Below are 15,836 nucleotides of genomic sequence, written 5' to 3'. Positions count from 1 at the left end.
AACAATTGATTTAAATATTATGGAAATTGCTGCAATTATCTTTTGATAAAAGGTAAAATGCGTCACAACAGAAGTTTGTCTCTAATGCACCAGTCTTTTCTTTGTTAAACAGAGTAAAATGTAAATAAAACGGTCTGAATGTATTCACGTGCAGGAACCGAAGCAGCAGCAGCTTTACACATTAACGTTTACGTCACTGCAGCAAATTTGTGGAGCAGAACAGGAAAACTGTAATGAATGTGCATCAGGTCGCGCCCCGGCACGGCCAGCGGAGAGTCGTCCGGCTGATTTATGTGCTGCTCTGTAGAGCTGCGTCGGTAGAATCACGGCGAGCAGAGATGTTTGGGTTGATCACAGTTGGCGCTCGGCCCGCCTCACGGATGAAATCATCACCGTCAAGTTGCAAATGTGGAAGTTTTTCCAGTCTGAAATCATTAGTTTGAAAAGTAGCTGCTTTAAAAACATTACTGTCCATATTTTTTGTGAGAGTAATGTGTGATAGTTAAACCTCTGCTAGCATTACCTGCTAGCTTGTAAATCAACAAACCTGCAATCCACCACTCCTTGCATCATGGAATTTGCTGGAGAGAGGCGGATGCTTGTTTCATCGTCGGCCTCTCTGAATGCAAACATGATTTAAACTCACAGTCAGTAACTTCTGCCTCTCGGGTCTCAGTCAAAACAATAACAAAAGACGATGTTGGTTGAGGTCGTGAAGTAGCGTGGGATCATGGGAGTCCGGAGGTTTGGATTCCTTCAGTGTCAGACGTTTCTAAATGACCTCAGACAGATTCCTCCATTAATTGTCTTGTATTTAACATCCCTTCTTGTTGTTTTTTCTTCCATATACGTTATAGTGGGTTGATATCCGTGTCTTTCGGGGATCAGGTCCACAAAGCTGCCGAGTCTGACTCCGGTAGATCCGCCGCCAGCCTCAGTGGCTGCCGGGACCCGCTGGCTGTCATGTTACCGACCTCACTCCCGCTCTCCCCGCTAATCTCTGCTGCCGTTGACTTGGAAAACTTTACTCAGTAGAAGATTGTTGGCAGCAGTAAATGTCAGGTTTCCGTGTCAGTCCCTCAATCAAAGAGCAAGTGTTGTTCCTCTTTTTGTTTTTTTTCTTCTTCTCTCTTCCCGCTGACATTCAACAATCATAAAGGGAGAAATCCATCACAGAGAAGGCAGAGGGACCAATTTTTCTTTCAAACTGTAGCTTCAATAGAAAATAATATGATGCACCTGCTGGGTTTTGAGTAAGGGCCAAGACGGGAGGAAAAAGTAAAACATCCCCTGCTGCTGCTGCGGTTCCTGCGGCTCAGATACGAAGCCTCTGGCTCAAAATGAAACCTTTCTTTTCTGGATAAAAGGAAATATCATCAGATGAGCTGTCGCCCCCCCCCCCCCCCCCCCCCCCCCCCCCCCCCCGGCCTGATTACTTAGTGGAGTAACAAACACACCTGGATGATACCACCTAAAAAAACAAACATACAAAGCTTTATGCAAACACATGTAGAAACCATGTGATTCCTCTTGAAACTGGGTTTGTTTTGAAACGTGAAGCCAGGAAAAATAGCAACTGAAAAATGGCCACAGAAATAGTAAATGAACTGCACGACCAATCAGAGCGCTTTACAATACCTGTCAAAACTGCTTCTAGAAAACTGTTATACTGCAGTTTTCTTGTCGACAGGATGAAAAACATCCTGCTGATGGGAGCGTGATTGGATCAGTTATTGGACTGTTATTGTCAGTATTTCTACTCTCTTGGTTTAGAGTTAAGCTGCACTTCTTCCTTGTGGCATCTGCAGGAACTTGTGTTTGGACGTTTTTCTTGCTCCTGTTTGACTTTGTCTTGCGAGGATGACCTGACTGCGTTTACATGACGGTCACATTTCTGCCCCGACTAATTGGTCGGCGCAGCCGCCGCGTCAGCTCTGATATCACTTATCTAACTCTCATCTCTCTTACTCGCACAAGGCAAACCGTCTGGATTCGAACATTTATGTCATTGACGGTTTTGCCGTGTTATTAAAGATTCCTAAAATACCAAGGAACCGCTTGGTTGAAAGAGATCTTGTCAGCCAAAGGACGGCTTCATATTTCCCTTTGATATCTCATCTCTGGTGTGTTATTGGGCTCAGACGTCTCCACCGCAGAGTTTCATTAAAGCGGGGACGGAGCGAGTCCACATGTATCCATCATGGTTAACCGTGGTGACAGAGACGATCCCTCTCAGCAGGAATCGGTGAGCCGCGCTGCGGCATCACCTCCCGCCATGGAAACCTGCCACTGACTCCAGACTGATTGGAGGAAGTGGAAATATTTCATTCGTTAGCACCGAATCTCAAAGTACGGGAGAAATGGAGTATCCAACAAGACGCTGACTCTCCGTTCTCAACTGTTTGTGTCAAATGAATGGATTAAAATTGTAATTAGTTCCCCTGTATTTGGTTGTCAGTTTGTTTGAGACGGGTGTGACGTGTCTGTAATAGCGGTGAGCGTTTGTTGGCAGGAAAAATGACAGAGCGCTGCAGCGTGGAGCCAGGTGATAAATGGGGACAAGAAATGAATTTACTCTGAGTGAGAAACAGAACAATCGAGACGCATGACACAACATTCAGAGGAGAGAGAGAGAGAGAGAGAGCGAGAGAGAGAGAGAGAGCGAGAGAGCGAGAGAGAGAGAGAGAGAGAGAGAGAGAGAGAGAGAGCGAGAGAGAGAGAGAGCGAGAGAGAGAGAGAGAGAGAGAGAGAGAGAGAGAGAGAGAGAGAGAGGTTAAGTGGATGCTTTAAAGGGGATTTAATTAGTTCTTTTTTTTTTTACTTTTGGTTTATTGGTTGCAGCAGCTAAGCAGAGTATTCCAGTCGTCCCTCTCTCCAGCAACAAATTCCCAGCTGCACCTGGGGGATCCTGAGACGCTCCCGGGCCAGATGGGAAATGTTTTCCCTCAGGTGGGTTCCTGGTCTACCCAGGGGTCTTCTCCCAGTTGGATGTGCTGGGAAAACCTCCAAAGGAAGGCGCCCAGGAGGAATCCTAACCAGAGCTACACTAAAGTCGTAATGTACGTGATTATGACTGACTTGTGCCAAAGTCCTTTTATAGGTAAGAGTCGCCACTCAGCAGCCATCTTGGCAACGCCCCCAAAGGCCAGGCGCCTGTCTGAATGAACGGGGAGAAGGCGATAACTGCACTTTCAATGGTCACCAGGAAATAAAAACTGCTTTAAAAAAGTCTTGTGGCTTCGCCCCAAAATAAGATTTAAAATGCTTTTTGAAAAGAGACCAGTAAGAGAGGAATACAGGTTAATGATGAGAGGAAGAAGTAACGCCACCGGTCTCTGAGACCTGCGAACCTGCCCAGCTACAGTCCATGATGAGCTTCAGCCGGGTGAGAGGGGGAGAAAGGGAGGAGGAGGGAGGATGGTGATGTTGGTGAGGGGAGGTCAGCTCACTCTTCATTAGGCTGTAATTGAATTTCCGCAGCCCATGCAGGGAGGATGTTCAGCCCTCGCTCTCCCTGCAGGGGAGTGTTGGCTCGCTCCAGCTTCCCAACCTCCGCAATACTTTCAAGGTTAGCTCAGCTAATGGACTACTTTCTCCGCGGTATTCTCTGCTCGCCATCTGTCATCTGCGCGTCTGACCGTGTGGGCGTGCAGGTACACGCGCCGCCACGTGACGCTGCTCCAACAGGGTGCGCTGTAGAGACCCCGTTCAGGACCACGACACACCACCTCTGGCCCTGGTGATCGCTGTCACGTGGCAGTGACTCAACAAGGGACCTGCAGCGTCCCTGTGTCAAAGCTGACCACGCACATCTGGAAGGACATTCTTCAACAAGTACCACAGCTGCAGAGCAACTCAATAGAAACGCACATGGCTGCCTATCGTTGCATTGTGAATATTTGTGCATCGGGGACTGAGCAGTTATGACACGAGAAGAGGGTTAGCGTCATGATTTGATCTTGCGGGTGAAAGTTCCCATCATTCCCCTGGATGTCCACGATGGCTGAAACTGCTCTGCTTAATTATTAAAGGATGTTGACCCTCCAGAATTTAATATCCAGAGCAAATATCACAATATACGATATTAACGCGATATTTGGGCTTTTTGTTTCACTCCTGATAAGATGCAATAAACAATGAAATATTGCGTTGGTGGGAAATATTGTGATATTCGATATGCATTTTTCGAATATCTTCATTGAGAAAATTCGTTTTTTAACCCAAGTGTCTTCAGGTTTTGGGCTGTTGCTCAGACAAACTCATTTGAAGACGTCACCTCGGGCTCTAAAAGTATAAACAATTCATTTAGGACAGAAACTAAAACTAATCTGATGAGTCTATGAGGTATTATCATAATTACTTGATCAATGATTTGGTCTTTAAAGTGTCAAATCATCAAACTGTTGTTTCATCCAAACAAGAGTCCAAAACACAAAGATATTCAGGAGGGAAAACCATAAAAATAATCACAGCTGAGAAGCTGCACATTTCTGCTTAAGAAATGACTCAAAGATCATTTTTCTGTGGATTGATTAATCAACTAATCACTGCAGCTGTAGATGAACCGACGAACCACTGACGTTGTGAGCTGCAGTCTGCTCAGTGTCCATGAAAGAAACGTTGCAGCCCCAGTGATGCCTTTTTCAAACTCCGTTAAAAGACATTAAAGACTATTCTCATGCAAAGCGCGAGCTGGAAAGGAGTTCCTGAATGAAGCAGGGAGCCTCATTTCATCACTGTTAAACTGCATTAGCGTTTTTCTTTTCCTTCTCTCTTCTTCTTCTCTCTTCAGCCACGTTTCACTTTTTGTTAGATAATTTTGTTTCCTCTAATAAAGCCGTGTTTTCAGGGCCGGTGGGGGTGTGGGGGGTAAAAGGTGATGTTATTACATGAGAGGCATCACAAAGCAGCGGAGCACGTTATCATGTTGTAGCTGGGGTTCTTTTTCTTTTTTCCTCCTTTTTAATTGGAGTGTACTTTGGAGATGAGAGCTGTTCTCCGGGGAGGATGACTTCATTAGCACCTGTAAGTGTCCGGGCATGTTAGCGGGGAGGAAGAGGTTGAGTTGTCTCTAATAAAACACTTGTCAGGGAATATTTTGGGTGTGATACCACAAACTGAGTTCAAAAGTTACCCAGTGTTGGAGGAAACATACGTGGCTCATGTAATAAAGCGCCCTAAAGTCAAGCTTCACAGAACCGAACATGTTCTTTGTTTTGTCTTGTTTCCATAAAGAGGTTATTATTATTATTTCTGTTTAATTGAAGTTTAAATTGAGAACTGGAGCTGCTCCCCAAGGACTGTCATTAGCATCCGTAATAGCGGAAATAACTGGCATCCTCCCAGCTTAATGGGGGCAATCTCAGCACTAAAACAATCATAAACACAATTTAACCATTAACCACGAGGCAAAAGAGGAAGGGGGAGGAGAAGGGGAAAGAAATGAGCAATGGGAAACGGCCAATGTGAGACAGGATGGTGTCTGAGTGAGACTTATTATGTTTTAAAGCCCCATATTTTACATTTTCTCTGTTTTATTTTGAAGTGTTGATCCATCAGAAGAGATATTTGTGTTTTTTAAGAACCAAAAACCGTCTCAGTGTAGTTTTACATCTCTTCTCTCAGGCTTCTCTCTGCAGCTCTAGTGACATCAGGTCGCTGAGCCGATCAGGAACCTTTAATGACTTTCCCTTGGGGAGCAGAGACGCCATCTTGGCTGCTCAGCAAATTGAAAGAAGCAGCTCTGAAGGATGTACACGAAGGATTAGGAAGTACCTGACGTACTGAAGGAGACTGGTGACTTATTAATCAGGATGCATGGAGGTGTCGTGCTTGCTGTCTGGATTGTCTGTCAGCCGATTATTACGTATGACGACTGTGAAGATGAGCGTTAATGCAAACCACTCTTCATCCTGTCTCCCTCTTCTCCTCTTTAGCGCCTTTCTTCCTCCTTCTTGTCCCTTTTTTCTTCTTGTTTCTTTAGTTTTGGCTGGTTATGTGCAGATATGATAAAAAATAAAAGCTTTATATTATCTGCTCTGTTCATTATAAATTTCCCTGCTGATAGATAAAAGAGTCCACAGGTACGATCGAGTTGTGTCAGGTGGTGAAAGGGAGCAGCAGTTAAACGCAACGGCTAAAGCTAATTATTTCAGAGATGCATATTTACAAGCCTAAGAGTCATTAAACACAACAGTGATTTAAACAATCTATTTCAAGGAAGACAATGACTCTCTCAAGGACTAACAGTCCCCACGGCGATGTGTTTGCAGCAGCAGCGCGGGCGCCGCCTGACAGGACGAGGTTTGGAGATGTAGAGCGAACACAACATCAGCGCTGCCTTGTTAACAGTGACTAACAGTGACTCCGGCTCTGTAGCTGTTACTGTTCTGTCTCCGTCAGTTTGGCTTCTGCGTTGCTCTGTCGAATCGCTGCTTCTGCGCGGATTCATCCTCCTCTTTTGTAATCTCGCCCTCCATTATCTGCAGGGGAATCACACGCTCTCAGCGCTGTGCGCTTCTGTGTCGGATGTTTTCTTGCGTTACCTGTCTCCTGTACGTTACTGTACTGTACTGTAAGAAGAAGATATATTTGTGGTTTTAAGAACCAAAAACCATCTCAGTGTAGTTTTACATCTCCTCTCTCAGGCTTCTCTCTGCAGCTCTAATAACAACAGGTCAGTGAGCCAATCAGAAGAGAGGAGGCTCTGAGTCTCTCTTCTGATTGGCTGACTGTTTTCTGAGTGATCCAATAAAAATATAGCAGATTTCAGGTAAAAACACTCAGAGAAACCAAATCCTGCAAGGTTTGGATGGTGGGTCCAGGTGGGCGGGGCTTGGTGACTGCTTTGTTGTGACATCACAAAGTTCCAGAAGTCCTGACGGCTGGTTTTAAGGCTCAGTTTCTGAATACAGGCTGTGTGCATTTCTCTGTGGACTGAGGCTTTGATACTTTCACAGTATTAATATAGAGGCTAGAGCTGATCTATAATCACACTACACATGGACACAGACCTTTACACTGGAGGAACTTTAATGACCTTGACAGACGAAACTACAGTGAGAAAAAGAGAAAAATGGAGACTATTGATTAACTTTTACAGCATTTATAATCTTTTGAATATCAGTTCATCAGATGTTCCCGGCCTTTGTTTTCTCTGAGATAAAACTAATACAGATATCTCTTGTTGGATGAAGTCAGAAATAAACTTCTCTCCAGGATGCGTGTTTCAAACTTGATGTTTTAAAGGTTTGTTTCTGACTGTCCTCAATGTTGAAACTACATATTGTGTTTATACAACTTCAACCCAAGACCTTAATCCGCTTATTGAATCCGAACCTTCCAAATCACGCAAACAAAACTGAATTAATAAAAGATTTGGAGAGATTAATTTAACATAGACATAAACAAATCCAGGTTTTATATATTTATTTTTTTACCACATGATCCAAAATGGAACCAGCTGTCGCACAGACAGATGGGAAACCACCGGCAAACCTGACATGCACTCATTTATTTTCAGAAGGAGATACATGAGGTCGAGCAGAGCAGGTCTGGAATTAGACCATAACGACGACCCGTAACGGGGGGGGGGGGGGGGGGGGGGGCAGAAGAGATCCAGTGATTCATGTTTATAATTGTGATGCAATTATATTCTGGAAAGTGGAAGACTTTAAAAAAAAAAAAAGAAAAAAATTCAACTATGCAGTAGAAATACAGCAGCCCTGATAGAGATGTCAGTGTGTGTGTGTGTGTGTAATTGTGCGACAGTGCTCGAAGGCAGAGACATGAGATTGTCCGTCCTCTTGCTTATCAAAACGCCGCTTTCATCATTTCACGACGTGACGGCAAAGTGCACATCTGTAAAACATCTCTTATCGTCGCCTCAGTAGCTATTTAAGCCGTGTGTATTCTGCCCCCCCCCCCCCCCCCCCCCCCAAAAAAAGACTGGCTTATATCATCACAGACTCCCCCAGCATCCTTTTCTTTCTTTTTAATGACGGTTGCAGAAAAGCAGCTTCAGATGTCTCCAGCCTGGCGCTCGGCAGGAGAGGGAGGAAGTTGCGGTTCACATGAGCACACCAATATTTTGGAGGAATAAATTAGCAGCTTGGCTCTTTGGTGTCGCGCCAGGACTTCTGGGAAGTAATCCAGCACCTTGGAAAGACAAGATTTGGAAGTCATATTGGATTCACCATAATTTGAGGTTAATTGAATTGAAACCCCCGCCCCCCCCCACCCACCACCACCACCATCCCATCCCGCCTCACCCAAAGAGAAGCGGGAAGAGAAACAGTCAGTAAGGGATGAGTAAGTGAAGTTATGGGGGAGGATGTGGCATGTCCTGGCTGCAGCTGCTTTCTGAACCACAGGAGCGTCTCACTGTCTCTTCTTCTTTGTTTAGTTTTTAGTGTTTGTGATTGGATTGTAATTAATGCCTCGGAGGAAGAGGCAGCGGATTCCTGCAGCACAAACAGGCGGAGGGCGGCGAGTGCGCGGCTGTTTGGTAAATGGGGTCCGCGAGAGTGACCCGGGCATCGACGCCGTCTGAGCTCTCATCATGTCGCGGACTTCACATTCTAATAATGACTAATGTGTTCTCCGACATCGGCCCGCTCTCATTAGTGTGATTTATAGTCTCGCCCATTTTCAGTAAACCAGAGGAGCTGTATTCCAATTTATTCGGGTCAAATTAACCGTTCATAATTAGGCGCGGTAACCTTTCCCCGCCGCCTTCTCCTCCCGCTGAATGTGCCGTACATGCAATGCAAATGTTCATTGTTTAATCTCAGTGGCGGTCATTAGGGAAGTTATGTAAGAATCACCCGGTGCAGGGCAGAAGTTTAGACGGAATCAATCTCCTAATGGTTAATAGCTAATGGGCTGATTTATTGCCCAGTTGTGAAGGTGAAGGCTTGCCCTTTCCTCTGGGGGTGGCCCCCGGACTCTGCGGGGCCCCCTCTGCTTCTGCTTCAGGGTCAGAACCCTGATACTGTGTGGGGTCATTATAATGCAGAATAATTAGACATTAGTCATCTATAAGCAAATTACTTCTTACTTTGTTTATTGGATTTATAAATGGTTTAGTAATTCAGTTGTTAACTCTTTATAAATCATAAATAAACAGTTATAAACAAGTTATAGCACAGTTTAATACACTCAAGCAGGCTCACTATTTGGCAAGCTCAAGCTAAAGCTTACTACTCATTAGTTTTACTAACGACTTACTACCATTTACAGCTGGTACTAGAAGCCTTACTGTAAAGTATAAAACCCATCATCATTTATTAATGAGTTACTTTAAGATTTCCTTTTACCAGCTATAAATACTAGTAACTCATTAATAAAAGGTGAGTGAGTAGTAAGCATTAACTTGTTCTTGCCAAATAGTGAGCCCACATCAATGTATAGAAACTGTTGTTTATAACTGTTTATTTATGACTTATAAAGTGTTAATAACTGAATCAATAACCTAATTATGAAGCATTTATAAATCCTTTATAAGGGAAGTCTTATTGTGAAGTGGTGTGTGCTCTCTGAGACACTTTTTATACTCAAGTCCCACAGTTTTAGGACAAAACAATACAACAATAATCTTAAACAAACAAACAAACAAGTGCTTTTTAAGATGAAACATTTGCCCAAGTCAGACGTCCATCAGCCAATCACGACGTCTCCCCGCTGAGGACCGGGCTGGACTTTCACTCTTTATAACGTGGTAGCTAACGACTTTAGAGCAGGATTGTTTTATTATTAAAGTGACGTGTCAAAAACAGACATTGGCGTGAAATGATATATATACTGATGTCCTCTCCGCACTCTACAGTCGCTGCGGCGTCCACCTGATGTGGAGGTAAACACCCTTAAATTACAGACTGAACGTCAGCACTTTATCCTCGCTGTCATTGTTTCATCTCGGATGTTTTACTGTAATACTGTAATGGAATTAACAATCACAAACAACTTTTATTATCACTTTGGCAAAGAGTCCATCACTTGGCTTTAAAGCAAACCTTCTGGCAGTGACTTTAACACATGTAACGGGGGCTAATTTGAGCCAGACCACTTCAGGCAGGCTGCAGCCCAAACAGGGCCTTGAGGATTAACCAGCAGAGGCCTGTGTGACAGCGTGATGGACAGCGCTCCTCACTCTGCTCTTGATTACTGCTCCGCTTTAATCATGTCTGGTCAGAGCTGGTCTTGTCTAAACACGCTGGTTTTGAACTGGCACGTCGGAGGGGAGGGGGGAGTGAGATGATGGTGGGTGTCTGATGCTGTTTGACTTGAGGGGAGGGGCTGTCATTTACCCAGGCTCATTAAAAAAATAAATAAATCACAGGAGAGAGGAAGGAAGGAAGGAAAGGAAGGATGGACGGAGAGAGAGGACAGACAGAGAGAGGTCGGAGGACCTGCTGTCTGCAGGTTTGTTGGTTTTGGCTGGTCCTGCTGGCTTCAGTATCTCAGCTGTCTGTTGGGATCAGGAGTGGCTCCCCGAGAGGCGACTGCTGCCAAACACAATCAAAACAGAAAGACAAGCTGAATGAGAGAGGAGAGATGAAGAGAGGGAGCAAAGGAAGGACAAAACAAAAACAAAACAAAAACAAAAAAAAAGGGGCAGTAAGAATGAATCAGGAAGAAAACAAGAGAGTGCAGAGATAATAAAAACCAAAAAACCGCTCTGTCATTTCAGCAGCAGCAGTTTATCCTGCGAAGGTTTAAAAGGACTGCTGCCTTCCCTCCATCCTTTACTGTGATATTCAGAATCCAATTAGTGGATGTGTTGGAGGGTGGTTCCTCAGTGACAGTGGCCCATTTGTAAGAACTATTATCAATGAGGAACACCGACAGAGGTAATATTTTATTAATGTCTGGCTTGACTGCCTGTGTTCTGCAAATAATGGCCTCTTTTTTATTTTCCAATCCTTCAGAACTTTTTCTGGTGTTGAAGTGCAGAGACGGGTACAGAGAGGCCGAGGGAGCAAAATACCGTTTTTAGGAAAGACTGTCAGAGTTTAAGTGATGTGAGGCTTCTCATAAAGTCGTAATATAAATCTGATTTACGGGATATTATGGTTTCCATTGCGTCACCGAGTCGGGACGCTGTTAGGGGAAAATGTACGCGTGCGATCGTGCACTTTGGTGGAAGAGGAATAATTTACCAGCATGAGTCAGCGGAAAGAAGAGACGAGCTGTACGGTGAACTTGGTCACAGAGAGGTGACATCATCTCCAGACTGTCACATCTACATTTTAAAAGAACAGCTTTGGTAGAAATCAAACAGTTTGTGCTGCCGGAGAAAAACACTGCTGCTGAGTCACGTCTGTCTCGACTGATGGAGACGAGCTTCTAATCACATTTCGGGGGCGTCTTTATTTCTCACATGCATCTGCTGTTGTATCGTCAAGGTGGAGAACATTGTATCCGGGGCCGTTTTTGTCCAGCTGGTTTCTGCCATATGGTATTTCATCAAGACTCCCTCCGATCAAGACGGTTTCACATGCAAATGAATTTCAGCAAGATGTTTGGAGGATTGAAAAAGAGACTGAGAAACGGAGGGAGGTGAAGGACGGAGTTAGACTGATGCTTTTAAACAGAGCCTATAGATGCAGGCAGGTAGGTGGTGGATGGATGGGTAGGGAGATAGGTAGGAAGGTATGTAGCTAGCTATGTAGGTAGGTCGGCGGGTAGATGAAAGGGTTGGTAGGTAGGTAGTTAGGTGGATGGGTAAGTAGGTAAGGAAAGTAGGTAAGTAAGGTAGGTAGGGAGGTAGGTAGCTAAGTGGATGGGTAGGTAAGTAAGGTAAGTAAGGTAGGTAGGTAGCGAGGTGGAAGGGTAGGTAAGTAAGGTAGGTAGGTAGTGAGGTGGATGGGTAGGTAAGTAAGGTAGGTAGGTAGTGAGGTGGATGGGTAGGTAAGTAAGGTAGGTAGGTAGGTAGCTAGGTGGATGGGTAGGTAAGGTAGGGAGGTAGGTAGCTAGGTGGATGGTAGGTAGGTAGGTGGATGGTAGGTAGGTAGGTAGTAGGTAGGTAGGTAGGTGGATGGGTAGGTAGTAGGTGGATGGGTAGGTAGTAGGTAAGGTAGGTAGGTAGTAGGTAGGTAGCTAGGTGGATGGGTAGGTAAGTAAGGTAGGTAAGTAAGGTAGGTAGGTAGGTAGCGAGGGAGGGAGGGAGGGAGGTAGGTGGATGGGTAGGTAGGTAGGTAAGTAGGTAGGTAGGTAGGTAAGTAAGGTAGGGAGGGAGGGAGGGAGGGAGATAGGTGGATGGGTAGGTAAGTAAGGTAGGGAGGTAGGTAGCTAGGTGGATGGGTAGGTAAGTAAGGTAGGGAGGTAGGTAGCTAGGTGGATGGGTAGGTAAGTAAGGTAGGGAGGTAGGTAGCTAGGTGGATGGGTAGGTAAGTAAGGTAAGTAAGGTAGGGAGGTAGGTAGCTAGGTGGATGGGTAGGTAAGTAAGGTAGGTAAGTAAGGTAGGTAGGTAGGTAAGTAAGGTAGGGAAGTTAGGTAGGTAGGTAGGTAGCGAGGGAGGGAGGTAGGTGGATGGGTAGGTAGGTAGGTGGGTAAGTAAGGTAGGTAGGTAGGTGGATGGGTAGGTAAGTAAGGTAGGTAGGTGATAGATAGAAGGTTTGCTGACCTTCTTTTTTCAAACCATAATGTTTTAAATCGGCCCTATGAACTCTGACCTCACAGTGATTATTCAAACCGAAGAGAGTTTACAGCGCTCGTGTGATTTCAGTTGTTGCGGACGTGACGGCGGCCGGAGCAGAAGTGGCGATGTGTTTCATGGCGTTCTCTCTGTGACGGCTGACAGTGTCTCAGCTTTGGAGACACAGTTGACAGACAGCAAATGAAACATGACCTTGAGTCCAGCTCCAATTCTTTCTTATTTCTTTCTTCTTTTTTTTTATTGAGCTGTCAGAACTGAGTTGACGTTTGAGCAGAAAGATTTACAGGCACCATTTAGAGCGGGATTGATTTCTGTCTACGGTGGCTCCGGGGAAAGATCGGTGAAAAATGTCTATGTAAAGCCCCTTTCTTTGATTGATTGATCCTTTCTTTCAATTCTAGGTTTGCCCTTTCTTCCAGTATCTCCGTATTGTTTCACCTTCCAGTACATTCCAGTATATTTGCTGTTCTAGCACATGAAACTGTTCAATCTGCTGACGTCCTCGTCTCTCCGGAGATTTATTGTGTCACTGCAGCTTGAGAAAGACTTCAGCTCCTGAGCTGCCGACTGAAGTGTTTGTTTAAAACTTTGTGCATTGTGTAATTTTATTTTATTGACCGTAAACTGAACAGATTATTGGATGAGGCAGGATCTTTAATTCCCTTATAGGGCATTAGGAATTTTGTCTGGTGGAATTTGGGGCATAATTACAATTTTAGAGGAACGGCTGTTTTTGCCAAAAGGCTTTATGACCGCACATCGGCGGGGGGGAGGGGCTGATTTCATCCCTTTCTCATTCCTCACAGTTGAAGTCTTTCTCTTTAGGGTAACATTCTGTCTAATGACTGCAGTAAAGATAAAGATATATATATATATATATATATATATATCAGTCGATGCAGAAAAGTGAGTGAAGATATGAAGTTTCCCCCCCAGTATGTCTGAGCGTGTGTGATGATGTCGAGGCCTTAAGGGAAACATTTCAGCGAGGAGCATGTGGCGCCGGCAGATGTCGCGTTTGATGGTGACGGCTAATGGTTTAGTTTCCTTTTGATCTTTTTTGTAAGAGAGCGTGTTAGCGAGGTTTTGCCATTTGCGGACAACTTTGTGAAGCGGCGCTCTTTCATGCCGCTGGAGCCTAATTTACCTGATGTCTGCACACAGTGATCAAGGGGTTTGAACCTGTCGCGCTCTTTTGATGACAGTGATACCATTTTATATTATTTTTCATGCATTCACCCTTCTAAATCCTGCTGTCTCTCTCTCTCTCTCTCTCTCTCTCTCTCTCTGCCTGCAGAGCACCTAAAGGTGGCACTGGAGGAGTACATGATGCGCATGCCGAAGGTTCGCATCCTGAGGACCAAGAAGAGGGAGGGGCTGATCAGGACCCGCCTGCTGGGCGCCGCTGCCGCTAAAGGAGAAGTCATCACCTTCCTGGACTCTCACTGCGAGGCCAACGTCAACTGGCTGCCTCCGCTGCTGGGTGAGCTTCACCTGCCTGAACCCAACCTGTAACGTGTGACCTCAGTACAGCTCTTGAGTATGTGGGGAGTGTGGAGGAGTGTGGGGGAGTGAGGGGGAGTGTGGGGGAGTGTGGGGGAGTGTGGAGGAGTGAGGGGGAGTGAGGGGGAGTGTGGGGGAGTGAGGGGGAGTGTGAGGGAGTGTGGTGGCTTCGCTTGGCTACAGGAGGTCTGAAGCCAAAAGGCCTGGGAACTGCTTCACTGCTCCATCTGTTGTGCTCGACTGTTTACCGACCCATCTGCCTCTCTCTCTCTCTCTCTCTCTCTCTCTGTGTCTCTCAGACCGGATCGCCCAGAACAGGAAGACCATCGTGTGTCCCATGATCGACGTCATCGACCACGACAACTTCGGCTACGAGACTCAGGCGGGCGACGCCATGCGAGGGGCGTTCGACTGGGAAATGTATTACAAACGGATCCCCATCCCCACAGAGCTGCAGAAGGACGACCCCAGTGAACCCTTCGAGTGAGTGACGTGACTTTATTTATCTTTTGTGATTGTATCCTGATTATCTTATTGCGCCATGAGGGCATACCAAGTGGCCCCGCCCCCCACGGGCAGCTTCGAAGCCACGCTTCTTATGAATGAGCTGCACGGGACCTTGTGGCGCTGATCGCTTCCTGCTGAGTGTACACGCCTCTGTCAGCACCGCCCTGCCTCCAGTGTAAAGCAGTTATTATTAACAGGCGACTGAAAGTTGTGGAGCGTATCCGGACCGCAGCAGCGAGTCTCTCTGAAGTCCTTGGGCAGCAGGTATCGGGAGTAAAATCCTCAGGCTATAAACCGTTAACAAACATCGCTTTCCGACTGTGGGACGTGATCGGAGCCGCCGAGCCCCGAAGCTCTCCGGTTCGGTCTCCACGGCGCTCCTCTGCGTACGGGCTGCGGTTCAGCGTTTTGTGGGAAGTGCCGAGGGCAGAGAGTTTGTGGAGAGCTGGAGTCGAGTATTTGGGTTTTGTAGAAGTGATGCTGCTGAAAGGTAAAGGGAGACAGTAAATACGGGTTTAAACTCTAAATACGAAAGATCGGTTTGTTCGTTTTCAGCAAAGCCTTTTCGTTATCCGCAGGTTCTTGACTGTAGACCATGAGATGTGGTTGAAAGCTCAGGGAAACAGATGTTCTTCTTAATATCCAGATGTTGAAATGTTGCTCAGGACATTTGGTGTTTGACAGACTGAGCTCTTTCTATTTGTCACAGTGAACTCTGGGAAACTCTGGTTGGTATTTATTTTATTTTATTTTTTTACACTTTTACACCTTGTTGACAGCAGCTGAGAAAATAATGACTTGTTCAGATGCGGGTGTCGTTCATGTGTACCCCCCCCCCCCCCCGGCGATGCTTCTCCCAATGCAAACAGGACTGATAGCTTCTGACCACAGTGACCTTCCCCCGGACGCCCGGCAGCACAGATAAGTAACCTTTAAGTAACTGAAGCCAGAATAAATAAAACTATTCCCGCAGACTGACTTCGCTATTAGGGCCAAATAACTCTGCATGTGATGCCAGACACTCCATTTGTGGAGGCTCGAGGGATTAGTTCGACAACATTTCTCTATGTTCGGATGCCAAAGACGATTTGGTGTGTCCTGGGAGATACAGTAGGTAGCGTCAGGCAGAGGGCGGCTGTGGTGCGGCGAGATAAGAGACTAAAGAAGA

At 45.7% G+C, this 15,836-nt stretch overlaps 1 protein-coding gene across 1 annotated transcript in view; it reads left to right on the top strand.

The window, feature by feature from the left end:
* LOC130182613 (polypeptide N-acetylgalactosaminyltransferase 10-like) overlaps positions 1 to 15,836 on the top strand; it is a 74,960-nt gene that overhangs the window by 38,340 nt on the left and 20,784 nt on the right. The window contains exons 5-6 of the mRNA XM_056397664.1: positions 13,956 to 14,141; positions 14,461 to 14,644. Coding sequence (XP_056253639.1) covers positions 13,956 to 14,141; positions 14,461 to 14,644 — 370 coding nt within the window. The remainder of the gene's footprint in view (positions 1 to 13,955; positions 14,142 to 14,460; positions 14,645 to 15,836) is intronic.

The sequence above is a fragment of the Seriola aureovittata genome, chromosome 15 (genome assembly GCF_021018895.1).
Source record: "Seriola aureovittata isolate HTS-2021-v1 ecotype China chromosome 15, ASM2101889v1, whole genome shotgun sequence".
Classification (NCBI taxonomy): domain Eukaryota; kingdom Metazoa; phylum Chordata; class Actinopteri; order Carangiformes; family Carangidae; genus Seriola; species Seriola aureovittata.
The sequence above is the reverse complement of the archived record's forward strand: the minus strand, read 5'-3'. Positions and strand labels throughout refer to the sequence as shown.